This window comes from Colobus angolensis, unplaced genomic scaffold (assembly GCF_000951035.1).
Source record: "Colobus angolensis palliatus isolate OR3802 unplaced genomic scaffold, Cang.pa_1.0 Scaffold3, whole genome shotgun sequence".
Taxonomy (NCBI): Eukaryota; Metazoa; Chordata; class Mammalia; order Primates; family Cercopithecidae; genus Colobus; species Colobus angolensis.
Window position 1 is genome coordinate 1,646,208 of NW_012116265.1, and position 19,071 is coordinate 1,665,278.

Sequence of the window (19,071 nt, forward strand, 5' to 3'; positions counted from 1 at the left end):
TATATGTATTTGGTAAAGCCAGAGGTCTTGAACTCCTGGACTCAAGTCATCCTCCTGCCTCAGCCTTTCAAAGTGCTGGGATTATAGGCATGAGACACCATACTCTGCTTAGAATGAATGGAAATTTATAAAAAGGAAGAGTAGGCTGGATGGTTTAGACGGAGGAGTCCAAAGGCATCTCTGAAGAAATGACATTTGGGCTGGAATGGGAAAATGAATTGACTTTAACTAAATAGAGAGTGGAAGATCAGAAGGAACAGCATGTGCAAGGGCTAGAAGGCAAGAGTGCCTTGAAGGCACTGGAGATGGTTGGATGTGGACTCTCTTTTGGAAGTAGAACTGACAGGTTTTGCGGATAGATTGGAAGTTAGAAAGCGGCGGAAACACAGTAAGGCTGACTCCTAGCGTTGGCCACCACCGCACGTATCAACAGACATCTTCATCCTATTGTGAACCCTATTGTGGAGTCTCAGGGCGGGGTCAGAGAGAGAGGAAGGGGGTGTTAGGGGTGAATCAAGGGGTGTCTATAACAGGCATTCTTTGGTAGTAAAAGTCAGTGATTTTATATTAGGGCACTCTGTTAATAGTTGCTTCGTATTAGAGATATTTGTGTCTGTGATTTATTTCTCCTATTAGAAAGCAAACTATTTGAAGTCAGGATCTTATTATTTATTGAATTTCCAAAATGTCCAATGTCTTATCTTGTACATAGTTCTAACTCTCGTTTATCAATTATCGAATGACAAGATTTGATTATATTCTATTCAATTCCATTCCATGCAGACTGGGCTGTGTGCAATAGAGAATGTACAAGGATCCCCAAGACCTGTTAATCCAATTTCTTACTTTAAAAATTTCTTTCTTCCTTTTTTTTTTCTTTTTGTTTTGTTTTTTGAGATAGGGTCTTGCTCTGCCGCCCAGGCTGGAGCGGCATATTTGGCCTACATGGCAAACGTAAAGTATCTTGGAGAATGTTCTAACATTCTGAAAACCAGAAATCTAAGGTTTATATTCTATTTAGTAGCCAGAACGTCTGATTGGTGAGAAAAGTCCATTCTCTAGGAAACAGAGCTCACCTACATGCTGGAGAGTTTTTAGCATGGAGCAGAGACATTCAAGCCAGGAGCAGAGACATTCTACAGTTATGGCATTTGGATGCTAAAAATGGGATGGCCTCTTTTTCAGTGTTTTAAGAGAGGAAGTAGGCACAACCAGCACCTGAAATGGATTTCTTGAGTTCTCACATGATTTCCCTTTCCACAGCCGCTGTATGTGTCCTGCTGAGAACCCTGGCTGCAGAGACCAGCCCTTTACCATCTTGTACCGGGACATGGACGTGGTGTCAGGACGCTCCGTTCCCGCTGACATCTTCCAAATGCAAGCCACGACCCGCTACCCTGGGGCCTATTACATTTTCCAGATCAAATCTGGAAATGAGGGCAGAGAATTTTATATGCGGGTAAGAGGGAGTGGGGAGTGGGGACACCATCTGTAACAGTGGCCTTGTGCTGTCTCTCCTAGGAACATGCCGTATGCAAGCAGGTAAGAGTGGAGCTAGGAGGAACAGGCATTGAGAGAGAAGAGTGGAGAATGTGGTTCAAGGTCCTGGTTTCCACCACTTTTCTGTGTAGTCTTACAAAAGATACTTCTCCTCCTGAGCCTCAGGATTCTTATCTGTGAAATGGGAAGTTAGGCCAAGACTCAATCTCAGGCCTCTTTTCTCCTAACATTCTGTTGGAGAGACATTCACTTCTCCATTTTTCCACCCACCCATGTGACAAGTATTTCTTAAGTACCTGCTATGCAGGCCAGGCACAGTGGCTGACGCCTGTAATCCCAGCACTTTGGGAGGCTGAGATGGTGGATCATCTGAGGTCAGGAGTTTGAGACCAGCCTGGCCAACATGGTGAAACCCCATCTCTACTAAAAATGCAAAAATTAGCCAGGCATGGTGGCGCAAGCCTGTAATCCCAGCTACTTGGGAGGCTGAGGCTGGAGAATCACTTGAACCTGGGAGGCAAATGTTGCAGTGAGCTGAGATCATGCCACTGCACTCCAGCCTGGGTGACAGAGCCACACTGTCTCAAAAACAAAAAAACAAAACAAAACAAAACAAACAAACAAAAATAACAACCTACCATGCACTTCTAGAAACCAAGGATACAGCAATGCAGAAAACATCCCCAAATCCTTGCCCTCAGGGTACTTACTTTACAGAGAATGTGTTAGAGGTGTGGCTCGCAGACGTGGGCTCTATTAGACGTGGGCTCTATCAGCGTGGTCCAGCACAGTAGCCCCTGTGGCTCTTTAAAACTGAATGAATTAAATAAAATTAAAAATTCAGTTTTTTCAGGGCACTAGCCACATTTCAGGTGTTCAAAACCACACATGGCTACTGTATGAGACATCCCAGATACAGAACATGTCTATTGCCATAGGAAGTTTGATTAGACAACACTGACTTACCCACATCAGCAAAAGGTTTTAAAGCAGACATGCTACAATATGTTTACTTTTTTTTTTTTTTTGTAAATTGTATACATCTAATACTGTGTCATTTGTATTATTGAGCTTCATATCCTGCAACTCTTGGGAGTGACCACCCCTCTTTAGAGACCACTGGCTGGCCAGGTGTGGTGGCTGACGCCTGTAATCCCAGCAGTTTGGGAGGCCAAGGCAGGTGGATCACCTGAGGTCAGGAGTTTGACACCAGCCTGAACAACATGGTAAAACCCCGTCTCTACTAAAAATATAAAAATTAGCCGGACATGGTGGCACACACCTGTAATCCCAACTACTCAGGAGGCTGAGGCAGGAGAATCGCTTGAACTCAGGAGGCGGAGGTTGCAGTGAACCGAAATCTTGCCATTGCACTTCAGCCTGGGCAACAAAAGCAAGACTCCGTCTTAAATAAATAGAGACCACTGGCTTAGAACAATGTTTTTTACATTTCAGTGTGAATTTGGGCACTTCCCAAAAAGCGATTCCAGAGCTCCCTCTCCAGAGGATCAATTTCAGAAGATGATGAGTGAGGCATAGGTGTATTAATTTCCCAGTTTCCCGGTGCTGCTGTAACAAATTGCTACAAACTAGGTGGCTTAGCCAGTAGTGGTGGTTCCCGCCTGTAACTCCAGCACTTTGGGGGGCCAAGGTGGGAGGATCATTTGAGGCCTGAAGTTTGACACCAGCCTGGGCAATGTAGTGAGACCCTGCCTTTACTTTAAAAAAAAAATAATAAGGCTAGGTGTGGTGGCTCACGCCTGTAATCCCAGCACTTTGGGAGGCCAAGGTGGACAGATGTCTGAGCTCAGGAGCTCAAGACCAGCCTGGGCAACATGGCAAAACTCTGTCTCTACAAAAAAACGTTAGCCGGGCATAGTGGCAGGCACCTGTAGTCTCAGCTACCTGGGGCGGTGTAGTGGGGAGGTGGTTTGAGATGGGAGGATTGCTTGAGCCCAGGAGGTCGAAGGTGCAGTGAGCTGAGATCACACCACTGTACTCCAATCTGGGCAACAGAGGGAGACCCCATCTCTGAAAAACAATAAAAATAAAAACTTGGTGGCTTAAGGCAAAGGAAATTTATTCTCTCATAGTTCTGTAAGTCAGGAGTCTGAAATCAGTTTCACTGAGCTGAAATTCAGGTGTCAGCAGGGCTGTGTCCCCTTGGGAGGCTCTAGAGGAGAATCTGTTCCAAGTCTCTTCCAGCTTCTGGGGGCTGCCAGCATTTCTTGACTGTGGCTGCATCACTCCAATATCTGCCTCTGTGGTCACGCTGCCTCCTCTTCCTCTTTTGTGTGTATCAAATCTCCCTTTGTCTCCTTCTTATATTGACACCTGTGAGTAGATTTAGGGCCCATTCAGACAATCCAGATAATCTCTCTGTCCAGATTCTTAATCACATCTGCAAAAACCCTTTTCCTTGTAACAGAACAGGTTCCAAGGATTAAGACTTGCATCTCTTTGGGGGCTGTTATTCAGTTTACTGCACCCAGGAATCTGTATTTCTAACAGATGCTGCTGTGGTCCTCCAGGGTCACTGTGGGGAGCCATATTGAAAAGGACAGGTCCATGGGAGTTTATGTGCTTTCATTAGGGACTGGGCCCTATGAAGTCAGGGGCCGCAAAGCAGGAAGACAGAAATTGTTCCGATAAGGCTGGCTTTCCAAGGGTCCATGCTGTCCAAAGCTGTGGGACCCTCCCCGGGAAGCCACTCAGTCATTCTAATGTGGGCTCTGGAGCCATGTCTTCTACAGTTTAACAATTTAACAATTGTGTGATGTGACCTAACCTCTCTGGACTTCTAGATGAGTGTTTACTTTAGGATTAGATGAGATCATCCACTTAGCGCCCTGTCTGGAATACTGTTTTTATCAAAGAAGCAGAGTTTGGTGGTGGGGGTGAAACAGTCAATGACTTTCTTTTTCTCACGCTGTTGGATCAAACCTGTGAGCACCTGGGTTACATCTCAGGTCAATTCCCTAGGATTCACAGGCATGTTCCATTTCTATTGGACTGTCTCATTCTCTCACGTCAAAAGTCTGTGCTAGTTTAAATGGAAACTTCAACCTCTCTGTCTCTTACCCACCGTGAAGTTTCTCCCTGTCTCCTAATTCAGAGCAGGCAAGGGGTGTGGTTGGCCTCTGCCCAATCAGGGAGGGCCTCTTCTTACCCTTCCAGTAATGGTAGTGCTGGCCCTGGCTCCTCCAGGGCTGGCAGTGGAGGAGCAGGTGGTAGAAAGGGTAAGATTGGGAGAGCGAGGCTCCTCCCTGATTGTTGCCATTGTAACCAGGCATTGGTGCTCCCTCAGGGGCAGAGACCCCAAAGCTGTTGCTTTCACAGGATGCTTTTTTGGGTCTTTTGGAGATTTGCCTGAGGACTTCACACTGACCAGTCCATGATATGGGCAGTAGGGCCTGTGCTTGGTCACTTGCTACTCCAAACCTCTCAGCCCCTAATTCTGGAGCTACATCCCATACAGATGTTCCGTGGTGGTAGTGAGGTGGAGGGTGTCACTGCATCCTGGCAGCAGACCTTACACAAGGGCCTTTCAGGATGTCAACATCAGCTCCTTGCATTCCCCATTCCTCACTATGGTGTGTGGGCAGCTCAGGGCTCACACCTCCAGACTTCTCCTGGAGAAAGACTGGTACCACTTACTGCATCCTTGAACTTCAGGGGCCTGCATTTCTGAACAGTTTTTTTTTTGAAACCCCTCTTGATTGAGATGGAGGCTGGTAAGTGTGTTTAATAAAATATATGTAGAGTTGGGCACAGGGGCTCATGCCTATAATCCCAGCTACTCTGGAGGCTGAAGTGGGAGGATCGCTGGAGCCCAGGAGTTCAAGTCCAGCCTGGGGAACATAGTGAGACCCTGTCTCTACAAAAAAAGATTTAAAAAATTAGCCAGGTGTGGTGGCATGGCCTGTAACCACAGCTACCCTGGAGGCTGAGACAAGAAGATAACTTGAGTCCAGGAGTTTGAGGCTGCAGTGAGCTATGATTGTACCACTGCACTCCAGCCTGGGTGGCAGAGCAAGACCCTGCCTCTAAAAACAAAAACAAACAAACAAAAAAGTGTGTTTGTAGGCTGGAGGAGGAATGGAATGAAGGACACATCTGGCTTTGGATCACAGCTTTGTAAGTCCTGTATTACCCCAATAACTCCACACACAGCATCAGCAGCAAGCCATGTATAGTGCCTGTATGTGCCAGACACTATTCTAAGTGCTTTCTATACAGTAACCCTTTAATCTTCACAAGAATCCTATGATACAGGATGGTTTTATCCAGATTTTACAGACAAGAGCACTGAGGCACAGAGCTAAGCAACTTGCCCAACTAGTCTCACAACTAATATGCACTGGGGCAGGATTTGAACCTAAGCAGCCTGGCACCAAAAATCTGTGCTGTTACACTTTTCTTTTAGAATGGGGAGGTATGTTTTACCTGCTCTTCCAGCTTTGGGGTCTCAGGAGAAATTGAGATCACAAGAAAAGTCTAACATCCAGTTACAATAGAAAGTACTCAATAAACAGCAGTTACGATTGTATAGATACTGTTGTGGCAACTGCTACTGTTGCTGCTACTGTTGTAAGGAGGCTGTGAGCTGCTGGGCCATGAGGGCTTGGGAATGCTACCCAGGGGACTAGAGCATTGTGTGGGAGGTGGGGCTGGATGGCGTTCCAGGCTCTCACACCCTGAGATTCATTGATTTGATTATAAGCACATGGGAGGAGCTTCATCTCACCCCGCAGGCAAACCACACACACTCGCATGGACACACGCACACACTTATGCTCACATGCGTATATGTACACACACACAAGCCCATTCATAAGCCTTACTGGCTGTCTGTCTCTCACTGAGCCCTAGAAAGAGGACTGATGATTGGCTTTGGTCAGGTAGTTTGGGGGCCATAATTAGGGCCAGAAGAAGGAGCAAGGTCATGGGGTTCAGACTGTGCCAAAGTGCACTTACTCCATGACACACGTGGATCAAGCGGCAGAGCCCATGGAAGCTGGCCTGCTACAGCGTGGCTGCTTGCCACAGGTCAGACCATGCCATCCCACAAGCTGACTGGAACAAACCTGAGTGCATGTGGGATCAGGGCCAGGAAGACATACGGCTGGTGGGCTGTTGGCAGCCGACGCCCAGCATGGTCAAGTCCACTGGCGTTCAGTCATTCGTGTGCATTCTTCCGTCGCCAGCATGTATTCAGCACCACTGCATATGAGACTTCAGGTCAGGCACTGAGCGTTGAGAAACAAACAGGATGTGGTCTCTGCCCTGGAGGAACCCACACACACCTTAGCGGAGAGGGGGAAAACAACCTAGCAAACACAACACAAAGTGGTGATTCTCAAGTCAAGACCCATAGGATGGTGAGTAAATGGAGAGGTACAGAGACCTTATCAGAGAGTGTAGTGGTTAGAAGCATGATTTTTGGAGCCATAAAGTCTAGTACCATGCAGTAGTTTTGTAGCCTTATGTAGTATCCCTAACCTACTTACAACATAGGGTTATGAGGATTAATTAAGAGGTGTAGGAAAGGTTGTAGCCAGATGCCTGGCATCATAACCACCACCACCATCACTACCACCACCACCACCCTCCTCCTCCTCATCTTTTCACACCACCAAGGCTACTAATGCCCACGGGCTCTCAGGGGGTTATTCCATTAATGCCCTGACTCTGCCCTAAAAGCTGAATGTGGAGGTGGCTGTCCTCAGCTCTTGTGGCAGGTACTTGAGCTCTTCCAGGTGCTTGTGGGTAGGGTGGACCCAGGTGGAGGCTGGACTCCCCAGCTTCTACAGTTACTTCCAAATGGGAAAGTCTAAGATTCCAAATGGGAAAGTCTAGGATTCCAAATGGGAGAGTCTAGGATTCCAAATGGGAGAGTCTGGGATTCTTTTGTACTCAGGAGAATTTACCAGGAGAGCCCAAAGGAACAACTTGGAAGTTTGCACTTGCCCCTTTCTCCCTTCCAGACCTTGGGCTCCGCAGATGTCCCTCCGGAGGGCTGCCCCCAGCTCAGGGTTCTCAACTCTTGGTCTTTGTTCATGCAGTGAAAGCTGGTGAGATATTTGTATATGTAAAGGCTGCCGGCATTTCCTTGTGTGGCTTTACCCTCTGAAGTCCTGGCCCAGGGCTCAGGTTTCATAAGGGCTGACAAGGAAGTCCAAGCGATCTTCTGCATGAGGAGGTGCCAATAACGTGGATGCTGACGGGAACAGGAGGAACCAGTGCCAAGAGGAAATTGTGTGACTGTCTGTCAGGCTGCCGATAGCCTCACGGATAGGGGAGGTCCCAGCACCTGGCCTGCACCTGTCTGCCAGCCCCACCCTTGTCTTGCCTGTGGTGGCTCTTGGGGATGTTCAGAGCTTTATGGGGCACCCTCCCTTTATGGAGACAGATAAAACATCTAGTGTAGCTTTAGACCAGCTGGATTCCTTTATTTTGCAGAGACTGTTGCTTTCAGCTTCTGGACACAGGGTTGAGCTCTGCAGTGTATGGGAAGTGATTGTCCAGCCCATCCCTTTTCTCTCTCTCGCTGTTTCCTCTACCAGTGCCAATATCTGTCCCTTGCACTGACGGCGAGCATCTCCCATTAGGTCGATGCTAGGAAGAAGTGAAACACACATCAGCCTTTTCTAATACCTCCTGTGCAGTGAAAAAAGCCTGGGGCTTGGGGTCAGAAAAACCCGAATGGAAGCTCTTGGCTCTGGCCAAGACTAGCTGGGTAACCCTAAGCAATTATTTAACCTCATGAGACCTCAGTTTGCTTACTCATAAAACGGGGAAATAATGAGTCATACCTTCCATACAGCACTTAGAAAGGACAGCCAGGGCCCTCCACCTGGGTCCTGTGTTTTTAGATCAACACTTCTCAATAATTAATGTGCATACAAAGCCCTGGGGATTGTGTTAAGCTATAGATTCTGGCTCAGTATATCTTAGCCAGGGCCTGAGATTCTGCATTTATAAGAAGCTCCCTGGTGATGCCCATGCTGCTGGTCCAGGCACCACACTTTGGCAAGGCCTTTCAGGATTTTATGAGATTTTTTTTTTTCAGTTGGAGTCTTGCTCTGTCATCCAGGGTGGAGTGCAGTGGTGCGATCTTTACTCATTGCAACCTCCGCTCCCCAGGTTCAAGCAATTCTTATGCCTCAGCCTCCCAAGTAGCTGGGATTACAGGCACCTGCCAACACGCCCCACTAATTTTTCTGTTTTTAGTAGAGATGGGGTTTCACCATATTGGCCAGGCTGGTCTCGAACTCCTGGCCTCAAGTGATCCGTCCACCTCTGCCTCCCAAATGCTGGGATTACAGTTGTGAGCCATGGTGCCCAGCCATTTTATGAGGACTAAATAAGCAGATGTACATAAACATGGTTAGAAGAGTGCCTCACACATGATGAGTGCTCAACTGATGTCATTCCTCTCTGCCTTCCTCCTTGAAAGTTTTAGAAAAAGACTCAGTGGAGGAGAGAGTTCCCGTGAAATTATTAGGACCACAGTGATCAGGTTGCAGAATGGTGAAGCTGGAGATGACTCTAGGCTGTCTAGAGGGGAGCTCTTAAATTCCACCTTGCCCAGGCATCACCTAAAAATATACTGACCTAGAAAATCTTGGAATGGGCCCCTGGAATTGTTAGTTTTTAAAAAAGTTCCAGTAGCTTTTGATGCCTTTTTTTTTTTTTTTTTTTTCTTTCTCTTTCTTTCTTTTTCTTTCTTTCTTTTCTTTCTTTTTTTTTTTTTTTTTTTTTAATTACTGATCTGGTCCAAACCCTCATTTTATTTTTTCTCAAACACGTTTTTTAAAACTTTTATTCTGCTTTCAAGGGTACATGTGCATGGTGGTCCTCTAGGTAAATTACTGTGTTGTAGGAGTTTGGTGTACATATTATGTTGTCATCCAGGTAATAAGCACAGTGCCCAGTGGGTAGTTTTTCGATCCCCTCCCTCCTCCTGCCTCCCACCCTGAAGCAGACCGTGGTGCCTGTTGTTCCCTTCTTTGTGTCCATGTGTACTCAATGCCAAACCCTCGTTTTAGAGATGAGCGCCAGAGAGGTGAAGTGACAGCCCTAAGCCATGTAGAAGGTTCAATCAATGATTCGTTCATCATTCAATATATATTTTCTGAACACCTGTGTTCAAGGCACCATGCTGGGTTCTAGGGGGACTCGGTGGTGAAAACCTGACCCCAGTACCTGTTCTTACAGAACTCATAGCCTAGTGGGGGCCTAGATATCAGACATGGATCAGGTAGACAGTGTGGACAATCATGCTTAGTCATAAATGCTTTCCATCCTGTATAAAGTAGAGGCTGCAGCGGCAGAGGTCGCAGGGGACCTGACTTAGATTGGGGAATCAGAGAAGGCTCCTCTTAGGAAGTGACCTTTCAGATGAGACCTGAAGGATTAGCAGAAAAGAGCCAGGTGGAGAGTGGGCAAAGCCAGGGAAAGAGCGTGGCACGGTTGAGGCACCGAGGGGGTGCCAGTTTGACTGACAGAGGCAAGGGGAGTGCCCTGGTGGGGCTGCAGGGGCACCATGCAGGCCTTTTCTCACTGGTGTCCCCCGGTTCTGTCCACAGCAAACGGGCCCCATCAGTGCCACCCTGGTGATGACACGCCCCATCAAAGGGCCCCGGGAAATCCAGCTGGACTTGGAAATGATCACTGTCAACACTGTCATTAACTTCAGAGGCAGCTCTGTGATCCGACTGCGGATATATGTGTCGCAGTACCCATTCTGAGCCTCGGGCTGGAGCCTCCGACGCTGCCTCTCATCGGCACCAAGGGACAGGAGAAGAGGAAATAACAGAGAGAATGAGAGCGACACAGATGTTACGCGTTTCCTGCTGAACATTTCCCTGAAGAGTCAGCCCCGACATCCTGACTCTCACCTGTACTATTGCAGACCTGTCACCCTGAAGGACATGCCACCCCCAGTTCCTATGATGCAGTTATCGAAAAGTATTATCATTGCTCCCCTGATGTAAGATTGTTGGTGAATTTTCAAGGCCTTCAGTTTATTTCCATGTTTCTCAAAGAAAATAGATTAGGTTTGCGGGGGTCTGAGTCTATGTTCAAAGACTGTGAACAGCTTGCTGTCACCTCCTCACCTCTTTCACTCCTTCTCTCGCTGTGTTACTGCTTCGCAAAGACCGGGGAGCTGGCAGGGAACGCTGGGAGTAGCTAGTTTGCTTTTTGCCTACACTGAGAAGGCTATGTAAACAAACCACAGCAGGATCGAAGGGTTTGAGAATGTATTTCAAAACCATGTCTGGTATTTTCAGCCATAAAAGAAGTTTAAGTTGTCCTTAAATTTGTATAACGGTTTAATCCTGTCTTGTTCATTTTGAGTATTTTTTAAAAATATGTTGTAGAATTCCTTCAAAAGGCCTTCAGACACATGCTATGTTCTGTCTTCCCAAACTCAGTCTCCTCTCCATTTTAGCCCAATGTTTTCTTTGAGGACCCCTTAATCTTGCTTTCTTTAGAATTTTTACCCAATTGGATTGGAAGGCAGAGGTCTCCAAACTGATTAAATATTTGAAGAGAGCTTGTGTTTGGTTCATTTTGACATCATAGATGATTCAGCATTTGGGGTTCTAGTTCTGTTTAAACCTGTTTACCATGTTCTTAGAAAGCTCTCCAGGGAGCTAGGGCATTATCTGTCACTCTGGCAAGTTGATGGGAAGGGGGCGGTGGGGCAGAGAAATGGGGTGGTGGGGAAGTTAGGGGGAGGCATCATCCCTGAGTCCTGTTTCATCTGATTAGAAAACAACCAACAATTCTTCTCTTATGTAGATAATTTCCAGTGCTCTGCAGAACAGGAATGTATTCAAGTTACTTTGAACCAGTGACCCTCAATCCTGGCTGCATAGAAGGATAACCAGTAGAACTTTGGAGAAAAGACTGATTCCCTGGGACATGCCCCCAGACACTCTGATGTCATTGGGCTTAGGTAGGGCCCGGCCATCAGGATTTTTGAAAACTTGACTACATAGCCAGAGTTGAGAATGTATTGTTATAAATTGTAGAAAGAGAGGTGGACAGATGGGGCTGGAGCCTTAGCTGCCTTACCCTCAACGTCTTTTCTGCTCATTGTAGGATTCATTATTCTTTTCCTGGTCAGGGCCTCTGGATATCCTTCAAATCTTAGAACCCTGGGCAGGGGCTGAGACAGTCAACATTGCAAGTCACAGGAGGACAGGTTGGGATGGCTGTCTTTATGTCCCATCTCAGGAATCATCCCAAGGCTTCAGGAAAAAAGTGCACTCCCTGATAGCCGAGGTGGAGTCTACAGATCCATCTGAGGGTGCTCCTGTCCTACCTGTTGGTGAGGTATTCGTTAAGGACCCACACGGTGCCTACCAGGAGTTGTGCCCTGGACCCCTAGTCTTAGTAGGCATTCCATAGATCCTTATGATATGGACAGGAGACAGAGAAATACTGGGTAGAAGAGGGTGGTTCCCTGGCAAAGGCCCCACCCTCAAGCCTGAATACCTGTGGCCCTAAATGAGGATAGGTATCCTCATTTTCATCCCTAAAAAGTTGCCTTTTGGCCTGCCACATCCCCTATCCTGTACCCATATAAACCCTGAACCCCAGGCTCCAGGCTCCAGAAGCATATGGGGAGACAAGAAGATGAGCAGACATGAATGGCAGAACAGCACGGAAAAGAAGGAGAGAAGAGAAAGAACATTGGGAGGAATTTGGCTGGAGATGATCCGAAAATTGGCTGCTGAATGGCCAAACTCCAAGGGAAGATCATCTTCCCACTATATCCCCTGTCCAGCTCCCCATCCATCCTACTTAGAGCCACCTCCACCACTCAATAAAACCCCTGTATTCATCCTGCAAATCCATGTGTGACCTGATTCTTCCAGGATGCTGGACAAGAGCTTGGGATACAGGAAGCTGTCATACTGGCCTTCTGCCCTTGCAAAAAGGGAGAGGGTCCACTAAGCTGGTTAATGCTTAAGCTGTCCACAGATGGCAAGGCTGAAAGAGTGCACTGTAACACGTGCCTACTTGGGCTTTGGAAGTCACAGACACCCACCCCTAGATGCTGTCTTGGGACTGGGGCCCAAAAGTGCTCACCCTGGTTCCTGCACCTGCCTGTCTGCGTGCTCCCCTTCCCATAAGGGGTTTTAGCTTGGGGCAGATGAACAGAGAGCCACACCCCTGTTGCACATACTGTGAGGGGGCCAGGGAACTCTCCTGTTCCACTTAGTAGTATCTTAGGCCTTCAGTGGAAGGAAACAGTATGTTCCACTCCCTGTAGCATCTAAGAAGCTGCAAGTCCTCCCTCCTCACCCCTAGAGCATTTCTCACACCCACACCACACACCTCACTTTGCTGTTGGCTGTGGTTATTTTTTCTCTAACTAAGCATATCTAAACCACGCCTAGTTGTGGTTCTTCAGTCAGGGTCAAGTGGTGTTAGCAATCACATCAGCAACAAACAGCTTAGGATGCTCCAGTTTCAAAGCTCAGAAAACAGAGGGTGATTCCCTTAGGACTCACTCAGCTCAGCTCTCTGAAGAGCAAAGGCCAGAAGGCAGCAGTGAGCCTGGGTCCTGGCTGTGTGGGGAGAGTCAGGTGCTGGGAAGAAGTGTGGAAACAGAAACACTGAAGGTTTATGTGAGCTTTGCACCGAGCACCTCTGAACCACTGCCTCTGGGCTCAACAGAACACAGCTAAGTTTCCATGAACTTCTCAAAAAGAAGGCTGGGAAGCTTTCTGTCTTGATGATTTGAGGACCCACTGGTTTCAGAGGTGCCACATTTGGAACAAGATCCGAGTCTCTAAGGTTTGTGTTTTATTTGTTCATGTCAAAATGTGGCTTCCTGCTTCTAAGAAAAGAAGCACAGAGAGGCTCATAAAAGCAGCCTCCAAGGGCTTCTTGGACCTCAGACTGCTCTTTCAAAACATAGTATGATGAGTTCAGTGTAAATGCATCAGAGGCATGTGGGATCCATTTACCTTAAAATACACTTGGGCCTAAAAATTAAGAGAAAAACAGTCCAGGGCAAAGTGTATACTGCAAAGTCAAGCTCCAAACATTTGGGAAACAGTTCTAGAGGCTGCTGGAACCCCAAATGCTACTTGCTTCACCTACCCCTTGGGAATCATCAAATGTTATTTTTTGCACAAGATTGGGGATGAGCCTGCTCTCTGATCCCAGTGCTATGCTCTGCTGTGCAGTTCCAATGGGGCGGCTGTTTCCTGGACCCTGAGATCTCCAGGCTCCCCGTGTCTACTCCTTGTCAACTTTGCCCCATCCAGGAGCTGGGCTGAGAGCTTGTCAAGTGACCCCTGCTTTGTACCACTCCATCAGGTCCTGAAGAATGAAAGGTACCAAGGTGGAAGGGGCACAGATTAACAGCAGGGACACCTGCAAAAGCTCTCGTGTTACCACCTCATCTTCCAGCTTTCATATGGGTGAAAACGTTAATTCAGTTGCTTCTAATTCTGAAGTTTTGTGATTCCTTGAAATGTACTTTGGGGATGACAGCCAGCTTTTCCATTTCACTGCAATTTCAGAGTTTTGCAGTGGTTTGCCAATCATAACACTTTCTAATTGGCACAAAATCCACCTACCTGTTGCCTCTCAGCCTTGGGTAACATACTTAGACACTTTCTTAGGTAAGTCTTGGCCCTTGGGGTGTTATTTGCCCAGATGGTAAAAACATTTAAGTAGGTCTGATTATTTCATTTTCAGTGGTTTCAACGCATTTTTGTGGCCTGGGTGTTTACCGTAATGTGCCCAAGTTGTTCATTCTGAGCCAACGGGTTCACCCACAGAGAGAAGACTTGATGAAGGAGCTCTTCTCTACTCCCCTCTTGCCAGATGAAATCCTGTTTGTAAAAGGTCTTTGTCTTGAGAGGATCACATACTTTGGTTGAGAATCCACTTTGGTTAAGCCGGTTGCTGGATTCAGAGACATGAACAGGATAGACAGTCCACCGATAACTTTATAATAACACCTTTAATAACTTTTTAATAACTTTAAAAAGTTATTAAAACTTTATAAAAAGTTAATTTAAAGCTTTAATAACTTTTTAATAATACCTTTATCCAAGAATTTATGCAGCATACAAGACAAAACTGGAATATAATGTGGTAGGTGCAGTAGCAGGGTCAACAAAACTTATTTTAGTTAGATTTTAAAAATTATGAAGACATCTATTTTATACAAGAAAAATTCTTAGGAACATTTATAGACATGTGTTTGAAATTTAGAATAAGTTGCCTCTGCTTAGAATTATTAAATATTTTGAAACACTAATAAATGCTAGATAAACTTTTTTTTCTTTTGGTACAATTTGTGTTTACTTTAAATGCAATATTTTCTTATCTGAAAAAAAAAGTGAGCACTTAGCAAATCTCTTCATTATTTTGGAATTGGCCAATGCTCATAAACTACAAACAAATATACAGATTGTTCCTTGTGCTGATATTTTTGTTTTCAAATTTCTTGGTCCTGTTACTTAACAAATGACTGATATCTTTGTTGGAATCCCTGAATGTAGCTAAAAGATGTTCTTTTTTTTTTTTTTTAATAACCAAGAGGCTCCAAGACAAAGGAGTGCACAGAGGCAAAATTTATTACTTTGGTAGCTTTTGCTGGGATGAAAGCTTCCAGTTAGAATGTTTGACTTACTAATGGTTCTTAATAATGAATCTTAGCCAGCAGCCATCAGAGAAATAAATCATTAAAGTGAAAAAATAGGTGTCAATACAGAAATGATCTACTGAATTGCCATTATTGGTGTTCTTTTAGAGGAGAACTGCATGTTGACAGGCAGTGACTTTTTCAGGAATTTGGAATATTCTTGAGCAATAATGTAAAGATGAAGGCAGGGGGGCCGGGCACAGGGGCTCATGCCTGTAATCCCAGCACTCTGGGAGGCCGAAGTGGGCAGATTACTTGAGGCCAGGAGTTTGAGACCAGCCTGGCCGACATGGTGAAAGCTGTCTCTACTAAAAATACAAAATTAGGTGGGACTGGTGGCACACACCTATAATCCCAGCTACTCAGAGACTGAGGCAGGAGAATTGCTTGAACCCAGGAGGCAGAGGTTGCAGTGGCCGAGATTGCACCACTGCATTTCAGCCTGGGTGACAGACTGAGACTGTCTCAAAAAACAAACAAAAAAATAAGATGAAGGCAGGGTAAATTGTACACACATGCAAATACCAGTGTCATTACGATACCTATTTATTAGGATTTGAGAAATTAATTAATACTGATTTAAGGCCACAGAGTCATTGGATCACTTGATTCTGTTTAAAAGAAGTTTTTGTTTGGGGAGGATTGTTTTGGTTTCAACCTGTTCCTTTTTTCTAAGTCTTCCTTTCCAATCTTCTACTCAGAATGAATTTAACATTGCAAAACTGGCTTGTATCACAATAGTTACTATGCCTTAAAATAGGATAGGTGCTTTGGGATCTTTGGAGTTTTAATGTACGAACCATTCATAATTTATCCCTCAAGCGAGTGTGGATTGTTTCATTTGTGAATGTTCTACATCCCATGATCTGAAAACTTGCCAAAAAAGGCATCACTGAGATAAAGCAGGGACCCCTTTTAGAGGCCTCCTTCCCCTACTCCCCAACAAGCATGGAAATAAAGCAAAATCTTGAGTTTCTGCAAGGGAAATTCCAGGCACCCAGCTAGCCCTGAGAAGTAAGGAGCAACTTGATAAGCAAGAAGGTAATAGTAGCTTAAATCAATAGTCAGGGAAGTTAGAGTTGTAGAAACTAAAGGTAACATCTTAACATATATCCCTGAGTTGTTTTTCAGAAACCCAGACCCCCACCAAATGGATCCCCTGGCATGCAGACCTCAGATAAGAGAGAACTGAGGACTGAATTCTGACCTCTGTTCTTTATTCTGTTGTTGTTGTTGTTTTTTTTTTTTTGCCAGGGTCTGGCTCTGTTGCCCAGGTTGGAGTGTAGTGGCGTAATCACAGCTCACTGCAGCCTCGACCTTCTGTCCTGTGATCCTCCCATCTCAGCCTTTCAAGTAGCTGGGACTACAGCCATGTGCCACCATGTCTGGCTAATTGTTTACTTTTTTTTTTGTAGAGATGGGGTCTGGGGTCTCGCTTTTTTGCCCAGGTTGACCTTGAGCTTCTGGCATCAAGTGATCCTTTCACCTTGGCCTCCTAAAGTGCTAGGATTACAGCTGTGATCCACCATGCCCGGCCTCCATTCTTTGTTCTAAACTTTTTCCTGAAGGATCTGGAGGAAGTCACACCCACGGGCCAGACCCCACACTCTTTTCTGCCGAACCCAAGTCTTTTGACAAAGCTTCCCTTCTTTGCAAATAAAATCTTTGAATCTACCTAGGACCTTGTAAGCCCCCAACTCCAAGCTATCTCACCTTTTGAGGCCAAACCGGTATATAACCTCCATGTATCAATTTACAATTTTGCTTGTAAATTCCACTTTCCTGAAGTTTACCCTTGCCTTTAGAAACCCTTGCTTGTAAGCCATTGGGAAGATCAGGTCTTAGGCATGAGCTGCCCAATTCTCCTTGCTTGGTGTCTCGCAAATCAATCCCCTTCCTTCCCCCACTAGAAAACCTTGATGTGAACATTTGGCCTTACTGCGCTAGGCAAGCTGACTCCAGTTTGGTTTGGTAATATCATCGAAACCAAGCTATGACATTTGTAGATACCTTAGATCTTTATGGTGATACTGTAACCTCGTAGTTTTGTTTTGTCTTATTTTGTTTTGTTCTAGTTCCACTTTTAAAAAGATCTCATGGGGGTTTCTGCCCCAAGGCTGGCATTTCCACACAGCCAGTCTTTCTAAGCCAGTCTTTCCATACCAGTCTTTCTAAGAAGCAGCCCTATGGGCCAGTTAACAGTTACATTTTTGTGGAGCAAAGGCATTATTAAAATCATCATCTACATCTCTCAGTAAAACCATAGTTAGGGAGATCCTTTCAACTCAGAAGTCATATAGAGAGGTAGACTCCTTTGCTTCTGACTTTTTTTTTTTTTGGTCTGTTGGAACTTTGGAGTGTGTTATCTTTTTAGGGACTTCAATGCGATTAAAAAAAAGAATCCAGGACATCATTTTTCACCATAAAAGCTGGGACTTTTCATCAGTAGGTGGTGAAGAGTTCCCAGGTGTACTCCAAGAAGTTTTGGAACAATAAGGCACACCAAAAAGAAGCAGGCTGCCTCATTTGGCGTGACTGCAGGGATGGGGCAGACCACAGGGAGGAGAGGAAGTGGCTCCTTCCAGCAAATGCTGAGCCAAGGTGCCCTGTGCTGCTCACACTTGATCTGCAGTGGCAGGAGGCTTCCATCCTGGGAAATCGCCTCAAGGCTGCTCTTGATCTTAATTTTCACCATATTTCCCTCAGCTCCACTCCACTCCTTTGCCGGTTCAACAAAGACCAACAAACCTGTTGATGGCTGAGGTGAAAACTAAGAGGAGGTGGAGATGTGGCTGATTCTCTTTCTCTTCCTCCCTGGGTCAAACTCTGAATGCATGCTTTCTTTTTTTTTTTCTTTTTTTTTTTGAGACAGAGTCTCACTCTGTCACCCAGGCTGGAGTGCAGTGGTGTGCTCTCAGCTCACTGCAACCTCCGTCTCCTAGGCTTAAGCAATCCTAACACCTCAGCCTCCCAAGTAGGTGGGAACACAGGTGCCCGCCTGGCTGATTTTTTTGTATTTTTGGTAAAGATGGGGTTTTGCCATGTTGCCCAGGCTGGTCTCAATCTCCTGAGCTCAAGTGATCTGCCCGCCTCAGCCTCCCAAAGTGCTGGGATTACAGGTGTGAGCCACCACACCCAGCCTATAATTTAAGACCAATTGTTTAAAATTAGTTAAAATTACAAAATTGAGTTGCTGAGTCATATGCAATGCATATATATATATATATATATGTATTTTTTTTTCCCAACAACATGGTTTCACTCTGTCACCCAGGCTGCAGTGCAGTTGCACAATATTGGCTCACTGCAACTTCCGCCTTCCAGGCTCAAGTGATCCTTCTGCCTCAGCTTCCCAAGTAGCTGGGATTACAGACACCGGCCACCAGGGGCCTGGCTAATTTTTGTATTTTTAGTAAAAACAGGGTTTCACCATGTTGGCCAGGCTGGTCTTGAACTCCTGACCTCAAGTGATCCACCCGCCTTGGACTCCCAAAGTGCTGAGATTACAGGCATCAGCCATCATGTCCAGCTCCTGTTTACTTCTGCATAAGAGCTGGTGACCCCTTTGCTTCCCTCCACTTCCTCCTCTTGTTTCTTCCCCTGCCTCTCTTCTCTCTCTTCTTTCTTTCTCTGCACTGGCCCACCTTCCCCTTCACCTGTTCTCCCAAAGTTGCAAGGTGCTAGTCAGGGTTAGGTCCTGTCCAGTGAAAGCAAAGCTGGGTCCAAGGGACAAAGTACAAAGCTTTTTACGCATTATTACTTCTTCTCCCTTAAATTCCTCTTTTCTTCTCTCCTAAGCACACAGAAGCAGTCTCTAGAACATCTCTTCCTGAGCAAAGTCATAGCTTTTTGTTGTTGTTGTTACTTGCCCTCTTCCTGTTCCTGCT

At 45.9% G+C, this 19,071-nt stretch overlaps 1 protein-coding gene across 3 annotated transcripts in view; it reads left to right on the forward strand.

Annotated features, from left to right (window-relative positions):
• Positions 1-11,061, forward strand: part of FBLN5 (fibulin 5) — a 78,923-nt gene extending 67,862 nt beyond the window's left edge. For all 3 annotated transcript variants that reach the window (XM_011949403.1, XM_011949402.1, XM_011949401.1), the window contains 2 exons: positions 1,264-1,459; positions 10,092-11,061. In XM_011949403.1, the coding sequence (XP_011804793.1) occupies positions 1,264-1,459; positions 10,092-10,253 (358 nt within the window). In that variant the 3' untranslated portion in view covers positions 10,254-11,061. The remainder of the gene's footprint in view (positions 1-1,263; positions 1,460-10,091) is intronic.
• The last annotated feature ends 8,010 nt before the right edge of the window (positions 11,062-19,071 follow it).